Below are 12543 nucleotides of genomic sequence, written 5' to 3'. Positions count from 1 at the left end.
CTGCCGTGTGGAGACGCCATTTTAAGTCAGTATTGTCGGCTGACTCAAAGGACATTTCATGTTCGTGTAAGGAAATACCTGGTCCTTCACAGGTACCCATTTACCAAGCTTCTCTAAAGAAATGGAATTGAATTACAAATCCCAATATAATTCTGCAACACAATCTAATTGCGTATTTATAGGAATCTTCTGAATGTTAAGTCAGTAAATGCTGCAGGACTGAATCCAGGGTACAGTTTATATTAGGTTCTTCTCTAATGATGTGCACAGAAATGCAAAATAACTTAGAGCTGGGTGTATTTAACACGATTATCTGTAATCACCTTTCACTTGACCTGACACATTGCACATTTCTTACACTTTCTGTGCCAATTTCATCAACCCCACCTTGACTAAAATGAGAAATTTCACAGCACTATTGCTCTATTTATTATAAACATCTATACACAATACAAAGGCAATGTAGCAATGCAGTTTTGATTTGCTTTGCTGTTTCAGTGAGCATGTCCTGTCAACCCAGGAAATCACTTCTGAGTACAACATGGGAGGGTGATTGACTTTGTCATTAATTTGCAAGCATTTCTTAAGAATTCAGTCTTTATTTGTGAGCTATGCATTTAACAAAATAAGCCATGTATTCTGTACACTGTACAGCAAAAGAAGAGAAAATGTTTGCAAAATAAATTGAGAAAGTTTGCATGTCAGGAAATTTAGCGGTTGCTGTATTCCTGTTCTTAATCCTGCATCAGTTGGCATCTACATTATACATGTGCTTGGTGATTGTGCACAAGTGGTTTGGAGGGAAGGATATAACGCATTTGATCATTAGATAAAATGAAGTATGTCAGGGACTTGCTTCAAACCAGCTTATTTTTTTTGCTGCTGTTGGCATAGAGTAACTTTTGTAGGCGGGCCATGTAGAACACTCTTCAGACTTTCTCTAAAAGCCCAATATGCAATTGTAGAGAATGATGTAGGATAAAATTAAATTGGCTGCTCATTTCAGAAGAAAGTAGCATTACTGTGTTGTTTGCCCGTGCCTATGGAGGTACAGCATTGGCATCTTCTCTACCGACCCTGTTTGAAGAAAATCCTAGCACGATATTTCATAGTAAAATGGTTGCCGGAGTTTCCATTCTGCTGATGTGGTTATTTGGGAAGAAGGGCTGCAATGATAAGGAGAAAGGTGAATGGGTTCATGTAGCTGCAATCTAAGATGAATATTTTTAACCTGAAAATAACCCTTTATTTGAATCAAGTATAATTAAGATTAGGAAATACTAATTTTATATTTAAATAAAAACAAACAACGCTCCCCCTCTGAAAGCCCCACAAAAAAACCCACTCTGTTTTTTAATAGATGCTACTTTTACAAAGAATACATAGCAAAGTTCTTAGCTCTGCATATTTGGTCTTCTAAATCTTTGATATTGGCCTATTGGGATTTTTCTTTATTAATTACAATTTTATATTATGAACTGCACGTACATGTGCACATATGTTCTCTGGATCTGGTGTCTGGCTGGAAGCAGTTAATTCTTTTTGCCTCTACAATTGACTCTGGATCATAAGCGACCTGCAGCTTGGGCACTATTCCTTGCATAAAAGGAGTATCGGTTTACCTCTACTTAGGGCTAGGTTTTGCTATATGGGGACAATGAAAAAATGGTATCAGGAATTAATTTTTAAAGTACCTGATTAAACTCTGTTTGATTTCATGTTCTTTTCATTAAATTTAGTTTAATTACTAGAATGATGTAAATTAAACCAAAGGCTAACTTTATTCAGGACAGGTGTTTACAAGTGACTTCAAATGACTCAGTTCAATTTGAATTCAGGCATTTATTGAATTAGATTAACTTTTCTCCATGTCCCTATGTAAAAAGCTGCCTGTAAGAACAACCTTTTTTGTTAATGTGCCTGCCTCAATGCGTGCATTTCTGTAATCTCACCCTGATCTGCTTCTGTGCTTCATCCTATAGTTTTATTGTTATATTATTATGTACAGTGTTAAATACAACCTCTTCATAATCATTCATATACAATTTATTTTTGGAAACTATTTTGGCTTCATAAACGAATGCACAGCGTGATACTGTGTTTTCTGTTCTGAAACAGAATTGCTAGAAAATAAACTCATGAATACAAAGTTTCTTTTGTTTTTAACTTAAACTGTATTTCTGCAAGGGGTTTCTCCAGACTATGGTTATGTTACTTTGAAGAACTGGGATTTAAAGAAGGGTCTGCTTCTGTTCATTCAGGTTCAAGATCTTCTTCAAGTACATTACAACAAGGATTTAACCCCATAACATTTGTATTTCATAAATACTGGGTTTTGTTACAAGAACAGGCAAGCAGGAAAAGCACATGTATAATTATTATAATTTCAATTGATTTTTCCACATTTGCAACTCTGAGAATAAAATTATGCTGAGATTCAGTTCTGCTCTAGTTCAGAGATAACTGTTTCTGAGCTTAGCAATGTTTTTGTAAATGCTTCCTCAGATTTTGTTGTGTCAGAAGTGTAACCACAGTCCTATGTTTGTTTTTTGCTGGTAGGATGATGAAGTGGTTCTGCAATGCACTGCAACTGTTCACAAGGAGCAACAGAAATTGTGTCTTGCTGCAGAAGGATTTGGCAACCGACTATGCTTTTTGGAATCCACATCAAATTCTAAGGTACCCCAGAATGTTTTAAATGTCATGAGTGAAGCAAGGATATAGTTACAATATTGCTTGCTTTGATGCACCATACACAGATCTGTTTAGGAGAATGGATGAATCAAGTCTGTTAATAACATAAGGAATTTTTAATCCTCCTTTGGAGGTTAATTGTTCCTTTGTCATGGTCCTCTGGCTAGGCTCTAATGCTATGCTTTCTGTTTCAGGCTCACTTTAGCTACCTGTCAAAGGCCATCTCAGTGATGTGCCTCTTACTTTGGTTGTCTGAACTCAGTTGCAGTAAGCCACAGTGCAATTTTTGTGTACTGCAACTCAAAAGCACATTTGATTACTGTTATTTTAAGTCCATGGGAGAGTGATTATTCTATTTGTGATACGTTTTTATTCTGTGACATTTATGTTGAGATTATTATTACTTTGTCCTTCTAATTCCCTAACCAAGCAGAGTAATAGTGCAAATAGTGCAAAATAAGAGTTTTTTATCTAATCAGTTTTTTGTCTAATCCTACTATAACTCTGATATATAGTAGGTACAGTAGTTTGAAAAATTAGCTTTGCTGTTTGTTGCAAAGGAGGGGCTTTGTTTCACAATCTCATATACCCACATATATGTTTTGAAAACAAAAATGTGCCTTCTGAGGGCAGAACTGGTTTTGTGACAGAAGTGACGGGTGAACTTGGACATCTTGTTTCTACATAGGGAAGAACGTTGCTTAAGACTTTTTTTTTTTTCCTTCAGCTAAAGTATAAATGTTTGATGAGAAAATACAATAAAGATAGAGCATCTGGAATGACATCTAGAAAGATTTAGAACAAAAAATGATGTTTTTTATCTTGCCAGCTTCCTAACATTGCTTTGGTTCTCTCTGATACATTGCAGAGTAATGCTTCACTTTCTGTCTCATAATTTTGAATGTATTATTCATAATAATAAATTTTTCACTAGGATATTAATGATTCATTATAATAGCAGTGATCTTGATGAATTCAGTTGTTCCACTCTGTTTTAAGTGAATCTTTTTAACAATAAAAATGTGCTGGGGTGGAAGTGGTTGCACTGCTAGTTTCCCAGAAGGCCAGAAAAATCTGTTTAATTAATTTATTATCATTCAGTACATTTGGATATTAAATCTGCAGTCCCTCTCTCACTATATTAAACTCCTGGACACTCTTGTCTTTGAGGAACAGTGTAAATTTCATAAAATATTCTTATGCTGCTTGTTAATGCTGCTTTTTCTTCCTGTTTTGTAGAGCAGTATTTATTCTGCTCATTCTGAATGAACTTAGGGGAAAAAAGGCAAACAAAAGAAAACCTATCCATCTCATCCTTGTTTTCATTTTTAAGGGCTGACAGTTTCTAGGATGAACTTATTTGAAGTAATTTGGAGATACAAATACTGAGGGAGCCGTTACTCAATCCTTAAGACAAAGTTGACTGTAAATAAGAGTAAATAAAAATATTTTTCTTTCTCATCTCTGTGTCCACAGAATGTTACTATTGCATTATATAAGAAAGAGCATAGAAAATATTACAAGAAGCAGATGGTCATTAGAAAGAGGTTCCAGCAGAGTTCTAGAGCCAGCTGAAAAACTTTCCTCCATATTCTTAAGACAATTTCCACTGGGAATAGGATTGTGATTCACTGCAATGCAGACAAGGACGAGGTACCAATCCCTGCACCAGTGATAGACCAAACACAAGTAATTGACCTCACCTGTCATCCTGGACTTGTGTTCTTGAGAATGCCTGATACAATCCCCTGCTTTTCTTCAGTATCCTTCAAGACGTGGCTCATGATGATGCAGCTGATAATTTAACAGCACAGCTTTTTTGCACGGACTTCTGTGCCCTAGGATCATTGAATAATTCATGCTATTAAAGTAACAGTCAAGTTGAACATAGATATTGATGAAATACTTTGGTGACTACTGACTATTAGTACTTGCCCCATTACAACACTGCCAGTCCCATTATGAAAACTGCTTAATGAATTTCATTTTATTTTGTTCCATTTTACAACACAGGTGTTCCTTTGGAGGGTTGTGTGAATTCTCTCAATGTCAGAAGAGAAAATCAGATTTAGAAAACATCATACTAACAAAAGATGGATGATGATAAATCAGGCTAAAATACCAAACCCTTTAATAAGCATTATTGGTTCACATGTGTTCACATTTCAAAACTATTTCCAAATTCCACTTTCTTCACTTCTTTTGGAAGCAATCCATGCATTTCTTAGCTCTGCAAATCCCTTGTTTTTCTGGATATCTTGTAAGGTGTTTGAATTTTAAATAAGCCATTTATTCATATATGAAGCTACATTACAGCTTGGTTTTAGGATTGAGGCTGGATTCATTGTAGCAAATAGAGGTAACTTTTGCTATTAAATTTGATATGGGACTCTTTCTGAGAAAAAAAATGCATCTTATCACAAAATGACTTGCAATTAAATTTCAAAATACAGCTATACTTCTAGGTTTATTAATGTTTTCATGCATTGGTTTGGTTGTTCTTACAGGAAGAGATGCATCTCAAAATAGGTGTTGTCCTAGGGATAGGTTACACATTGCAAATGTATAAGAATATAAAATATGTAAACCATCAACATTTTTAACATTCAAAAAGTTTCAAGAGCAAGAATAGCAAAGCTAAAAGAGCACATGCTGAAAATAAAGTTTAAAATGGTTAGTTTCCTTATCTCATCCCTTGATTTGTCCAGAAGGTCTTGTTAAATCTATAGCAAACATCTTCATTTCTTCAGTAAAAAGAAGATGAGAAGGGATAGGTGTCAGCAAAAAAAGTGAAAAAGGAAATTTATAATTTTTTTTACACTAGGTAATTTTATTTCATTGATATTTTCTGTACTTGTCTGTGGAAAACCATCCCTTTTATTAAAAAAAGATATATAAATAGTTAACTTATCTCAGTGGCTAGTGAGATCTATTTCTTTACATTTGAAAATTAGGTTGTTGCTTTTTGTATCTAAACAGCATATTAATATGAGGAAGTCCATTCATTAAAAGATGATACTGTCTGCTATTGAGTGATTTTTCTTCAGACCTAAATAAATCATAGTGTTGAAAAGCAAACGAGCTGGAGCTATGTTTTAACAGCTCCTTAGAACTATACTGCTCAGTGATGTAGAATTAAAAATTCTGAGCTCTGGGCAAGTCACAAATAAGGTTTTGATCCCTTGTGAGCCACTGTACAGCACAACACTGAGACTTAAGCTTTCATATTCTAATGGCATAAGGTGGTTTTTTTCATCTTTTTTTTTTTTTTTTTAATGGCAGGTAGTAAACTCATATACTTTAATTCTATGATGCTCTGAATTACAAAATAATGGATTTATATAATTAAAAAAGACTGATAACATTTTTAATTTATTTTTTTTCCTCTTAGCTGTCAGAAGTTTTAACTTGAGAGGGAGGATAGCAAGGATGTTTGAAGATAAAAAAAGTCACCCAATTTCTTTTTTCTATTTTGTTAAGAAGGTGGTGCAATGTGTGATCCTATGGTTTGAATTTTCCAGTGAGCTGTGACATTATATATAGTATGGAAAATGCTGAAAGAATAGTCCAAAAACTTATTATAATTCTCTTTTTAAAAAGAGAAAAGGCTTCACATGAGAGTAGGGCATTGGTAACTTTTTTCCATTTTTGTTTTTGAAGCCTCAGTTTTCTCCTGTGGCAGAGTAAGGTTGGAATACTAAGAAGGGCTCTGCAGATAAGGAGCTGGACTGGTGTCAACCAGTCAGCTGGGACTGTCTTCTCCATGAGCCAGAGCTACATATACCAGCGATGCTTCATTCTTTGTTGGGCCATAGACACTAATGTTATGTGAGGCAATAGAAAATAAAGGGTGATAGTAAAACTGACACACTGTTTCTTGTGCTATCAATAACCAGTTCCTTGAGGTTTATCTTTGGCCTTTTTGGGGTCTGTATTCAAAAAGTATGCGAATCACTAGGAGCTGGATAGGTGGCTATGCTGGAAAGGAAGAGGAGAATGAGGGGAGGGAGGGAGGACAGGGGAGGATGATCACCTGTCACACAAGATTACAAGTACGATTCTGCAGTATTTACACAAGAAACTTCCCTGCCAGCAGTAAAATTCTATACAGATATGTCTAAATAAGGTTGTCAACCTAAGCTATGGGCAGGGACACTGGCCTGAACTCTTGTACTCTGAACTGTCTTGTACTCTATACTGGCCTGAACTCATGCCTCTGGGAGGAAAAGTCTTTTCTCTGTTTGTCTTCTGGAGTGTAAGATCTGAAAGCTTATTTTGTCTTGTACAGCAAACACAAGCATGTGCTCAGCGGACAAGGCAAATAATCTTTTTTGACTCAAGAGAATATGAGTCTTGAAACTTTGGCATCTGTGAAACAGTACCTGTGCTGGATGCAGTTTTTGGTTGCATTAATCCAAAAGTATAAAAAAGCACATGGTATCCATTAATGTATGGATGCAAGTAGATTCTTTCAAAGCACTTACTGAGATAAGAAAATACCAAGTTTTAAAAAACTTGATTCACACTGATGAGTCAAATCAGTGTTGTTTGCTTGTGCTTACAATGGGTCATTCTGGGAATTGACCATACATGTATGTTTTGGGATTTTAGTTTGTTTGTTTGTTTGTTTGTTTTAGTTGGTTGTAAGGTTTTTTTGTTTGTAGGTTTCTTGTGGTCTTGTGTTTTTTATTTTATTATTTTTATTTATTTCTTTATTTTCCTGTTCTGGTTCCTTTCTGTACTTATATTTCAATTGCATCCTTCTTAAAAAGTCAGAAGAGACTGTCAGGGCTTTGTCAAGGCTTCATAGCTGCATGTGGATGTTTTAATTGCTTTTATGCCATGTTCCCAGAATGAGTGTTCATGTTTAATGGCAAAGATGGCACATAATCTTATGTAATCTCATGTTCAGAAGACTTGATTTAGCAGATATTTACTAAGATAATTGATTTGAATAATTTAAATGAAAAGTTAGTGATAAATTTATTACACATTAGTTCAAATACATAGTTTAGACATAGGTAGAAAAAGTCTTCACAGGCATAGATCAGACAGGATTTTGCTCAATGAATTTTATTTTTTTTTCCCAGTAAAATGTATCTCTATGGAAATGATGTAAAGAAGAACATAGTGTGCTTTCACTGCATTTGTTTGTGGTTTTATGTAATACATAATTTATGGAATTTTAAATATTATCTTTACTATTTATGCATATCAGAATTTATGCTTAGTGCTTTTAAATCTTGTACAAATCCTGAGCCTAAATGCAGATGTGTAGCCATATCCATCAGGCTGGATCGTGATCCTTGCTCTTAATCCCTTAAACCAGAAGAAATATTTCTTGAGATGCACAGTGAATAATTTAAAATGAATGTGAAGCATTCAGACTATAAAAGACACTGGGTCAGATCTCCATGGATGTAAAACAGCAATAGGAATGTGGCTCTATGTCAGCTGAAAATTGTGTGTAGTATTAGTAGGCATATACACAACTTAGTGTGTTTTTACTGCCATCTGTAATGCACATAGTCAAAAGCATGTTTGCATATTTTTAACAGCTGGAGGATGGGAAAAATACTGTGGTTTTCCACAGTATGATTAATAGCTTTAGGTCTCCTTCCTCTCTGTCTTTCTTGGCCTTTTCAAATACCATTTATATGGCAAAAGGAGTTTTACAGTTCTCTGTGCCTCAGTGGAAGGATCTTGTAAAGCAGTTAGTGTGTGCAGTCTACTTTTGTGCTGCCTCCAATTTGCTAGTTGGTGAGTTGTGTGACCTAGAAGGGGTTGAAGCTAATGTTGTGTGTATCAAGCTGAAGCAAGGAGTTAGGAATTTCAAGTTTTCTTGGTGTTTCTCTGAGTATTGACCAGTTCTAGTCACACAGTACATTTCCAGCTGGTGATAAGGCAGTAAATAATAGAGTGAAATGTAAATCAAAATCGGTAACAGACATAATTCAAATGGCTTTAGATAATATAGGGTGAAATAATTCAGGATGCTTGAAGTGGCCAGTGGATGTATTGATCATTAAGAGACACAGCAGGGTCAAGTTATTTTTATATGAAGGAAAATGCCAAAACTTTGTGACATTTTGAGTGCTGTGCAAGAAAAAGAAACAGGCACATTTAAGCAGAGGACTTAAATGAGAAGGTTGGACAGAGGCCCTCAAAAGCAAAAAAAAAAAAAAGATTCAGCTCAGTGCAACGTGAAGTGTGAATGAACTTGCCAAAAAAACATTTGAAGTGTCCATTATTCAATGAAATGCAAAATCCAGTAATACAGAATTTTTCTTTGGCATGTATAAATTAGTTATTAGAAAATGCAAAAATGTCCATAAAAATTAAGTACAATTGCAATGAGGACTGATTTTAAAGAAACATGCCTTGTTGTAAGAATAAAGCTTAATATGCTTTGAGTGCCATATTTGATAAGTGATTTGGTCAGTAGTAAACTTACAATTATTTTGACCCCTCTTGGATGATACAGTTACAAATATGTTTACAGATTAATATAATTAATATAGAAGTCTCACTTTAACAACTCAAAATAGCAAAAGAATTCTTTCCCATTGTGTAAGATTCCAGCTTATGTATCATGGAGGTTAGCTGCATCTATAGTTTCCATTAAAGCTCTTATTTTCACACACATATAACTGTCCACATAATTCTCATGGGAATTGGTTTATTTCTGTAGAAAAGGTGGCTTCCATAGTGTAATAAATTAAGAAGAGGTCTGGTTATTTTGGAAAATCTTCTAGTAACGAAGCAGTTGAAATGTTGTGTTAGATCCCCAGCATGAACATGCACTGTAGTAGAGATGTAGAACATCTTTGCTTGGTAAGGTAAAAGTTGAGATATTGGTAACATAAAATTAAAAGCATCTAGAAAATAATGAGTGGTTATGCGTAATAGGTATCTCCAAAGGTCTTGACACTATTTCTTGACACTATTGACTATCTTACGTGATGTCAAAATATGAAATTTTGAAAAGAACTTGAATACAATCAAGAAAGAAACTCTGGGCTGGTGAATGATCTAAATGATATGATTGTTGCTCGTTGGGGTGATATCTGTGAACATCTTGTTCAACTCCCTCCTTCAATGTGTATTCAAGAGTAGTAGGAAAAGAGTAACAGTCCACATAGTTTGCCAGCTCCTTGAGACTGGTTTTACTGCCTCTACCTTTATAAGCCCTTTGCTTTATTAGCTTCTGCATAATTCTCTTCAGAGGGCAGGGAGCTGTTTGCTTGGAAGGGTATTTCTGTCTAGACAGTGCTTTGTGGCAGCTTTTTGTGCTGGTATGTCACTGAATGATAAGCAGAGTCCTTTAAAGCAGCAGTTGTTTGCTTAACAGCTTAGCAACAGTATTTTGGCACCTTAAACAAAAAAAAGGACAAAATTTGAATCTTCAAGAAGCTGAATAAAAAAATCACTAATTAGTCTTCCAAGATCTTTGATGTTGTAGTTATTGAAGGTGTGTAGTAAAGTAAGTGCTTATTTTTTACATCACACAGTGTATGCTCAAATGCAGTACCGTGCCCAGTCAAACAGAAGCTTTATACATTTGCACATGAACAGATAAATCACAATTTCTGAGTATATGTTGAGTTTTTTTAAAAACAGAAATTAATGTTAGAATGTATGAATGCACTTTTTATGAGTAGTGAAACTCTGTCCCTAAATCCATGAATAATGCCCTGGCAGATAGTCCTTACTTTTAGGGAGAAAAGAGAGGGAAAAAATTAATGAAAGAATTGATGTATGGTACACTATTAATCTTCATAAACTGGCTTTGTAATTTATTATTTTTTTGCCAGGCAGTAAGTGCTGGCACACCTAAATGTTAATGAAGCACATTTAGCTGCTGTAATGCTGATGAGACAGACTGAAAATTCATTGGTTGCCTTTAATTTGTTTTGAATAATTTAAAAAATGGAATTAAGCACGTATTGACTCAGAACAAAAGGTATGCATTATTTAGTTACAAGAACTGCTTTATTTTACATATATGTAAATAAAGTATTGACTGTTGATATGCAATTTGGTACTTTAAGTGAATTGTTGCAACTTGCAACACAGGATTTTAATAGTTGTGTATGCTTTGCTATTTCAAAACTTTGATGCTCAGGACAGACCTGATGATATATCTCCTTTCCTTCCTTTAAGGACAAGTCAGAGGTGTCTCAAAACATAAATTCCCAGTTCCCATTTCATTGATATTAGATAGGCACCAATTTTCCAATAGTTGAAAAAAGTCCTTAGAGGTTAACATTTGGTGTCCATGATTATGTTTTATAATTGCTACCTTGTAGATAAGCAGGTTTTGCTTCTCTTAGACATGTTGTTTCACATTCACTGTAAAGTGAATGAATTGCTCATCAGAGTTGGTGTAAGGTATCCTGGAAGGGTTAGTATTTGTGCTTATTTGGATTTCATTTTTATATGTTAGAATTCCACTGTGAAGTTTTTGGCTATGGTATACACTTAACAGTAAAAGAATGACTGCAAAAGTCCTATTGGTTATCATGCAGAGGTAAGATTTCTACTGAGACAGGCCAGGCCATGTCAGTTTTTACAGCCACAAAAGACAAACTCATTTCCCTACTTCTTTGATTCTGAAAGATTATAGGATTCCTACTTTGAAGTATAATTTTTGTAATGTGCGTAGTTTATTATCTGTCTGTTCAGAGATTAGGAAGATTTTCTTGTTGGGCATCTGCTATGCTTTCCAGAAAGGGCCAAAATAGTGCTTTGTGGATCATCTGGAAGAATCAAAGGGTAGCTGTTCCCTTCCAGGTTCTAGAGCGATTATACCCTTACAACTGATAATATCCTAGATTGTTACAGCACTTGTTGTGGTAGCTACAGATACAACGTAATCTCTAAGAATAAAAGGAAACTGCAAAGTTTTGCATAATACATGTAAGATTAACATAATAACATAGAATTTGCAGGATCAGAATGAAGTTAAACATAAAATGTTTTATTATTTTGGGTGTGTGCCTAGAAAATCTGTAGCAGTGTTGATCCTTTGTTGTTGGGGTTTATTTAATAATTAGCATTGAATTTTTAAAATTACCTTAAAGATGAACACATTTATGCTGCATTAAGGTGATATACTATTACCTAATGTTCATCCAAGCTTCTGAGTATATATGCACCATATTTTATAATGGCTTTTAAGTTTATTGACCAGGTTTATCCTGCGAGACTGAAACACAGTTGCATAGCTTCTTTTTTAATGTAACTCTTTTTTGTTGCTATGATGTTTAGTTTTTCAGAGAACAGATAAAATAAGAGAAGCAGCTATCAGTAATGTAGATGTGTTGGACTTAGGTATGGTTAGAAGAGACCACAAGGAGAGGTAGAGGAAAAAAGAAAAAAACCCCTCTTATCCGTTTTAGAGATGGAATGTACTAGGTTCTAAATCCATTAAAAAGGTATATATCATGCTGGGAATTACAACTTCCAAGCAGTTAAGACAGTCTGCTCTGTTAGTAATAGCCTTACCCCCCTTGAGAGCTCTCAGGATCAAAGTTGTTTCCAAATAGCAAAAACTGAAAAATTATGATATAAAAATTTGATGCTGTTTACAAGCATAAAAGGAAATACAGTTGTACTTGTGTAACAACAGCCTAAGTTGAAATAGATTTCTTATGGATTTTCAAAGGAGCTTGTGAGAGAGGGAAAACCCAAGAAGCAGGTTCCTTCTGAGTGTCTTTGTAACATCTTGTGATAAGACATAAACCACCGTAGGTGAGTGTTCATCTTTGATGTATCAACAGAAAGGATGCATCAAGATTTTTCCTCTGATGACTTTGTCAAATATAAGACTTTGTTTATGAGACAATT

At 34.7% G+C, this 12543-nt stretch overlaps 1 protein-coding gene across 1 annotated transcript in view; it reads left to right on the top strand.

Moving 5' to 3' along the window:
* The first annotated feature begins 1868 nt into the window (after positions 1 to 1868).
* RYR2 (ryanodine receptor 2 (cardiac)) overlaps positions 1869 to 12543 on the top strand; it is a 262530-nt gene continuing 251855 nt past the window's right edge. Inside the window, exons 1-2 of the mRNA XM_009997595.1 lie at positions 1869 to 1892; positions 2560 to 2679. Of these exons, the coding sequence (XP_009995897.1) occupies positions 1869 to 1892; positions 2560 to 2679 (144 nt within the window). The remainder of the gene's footprint in view (positions 1893 to 2559; positions 2680 to 12543) is intronic.

The sequence above is a fragment of the Chaetura pelagica genome, unplaced genomic scaffold, assembly GCF_000747805.2.
Source record: "Chaetura pelagica isolate M959 unplaced genomic scaffold, ChaPel_1.0 scaffold235, whole genome shotgun sequence".
NCBI classification, from domain to species: domain Eukaryota; kingdom Metazoa; phylum Chordata; class Aves; order Apodiformes; family Apodidae; genus Chaetura; species Chaetura pelagica.
This window is presented reverse-complemented; position numbering and strand designations above follow the sequence as displayed.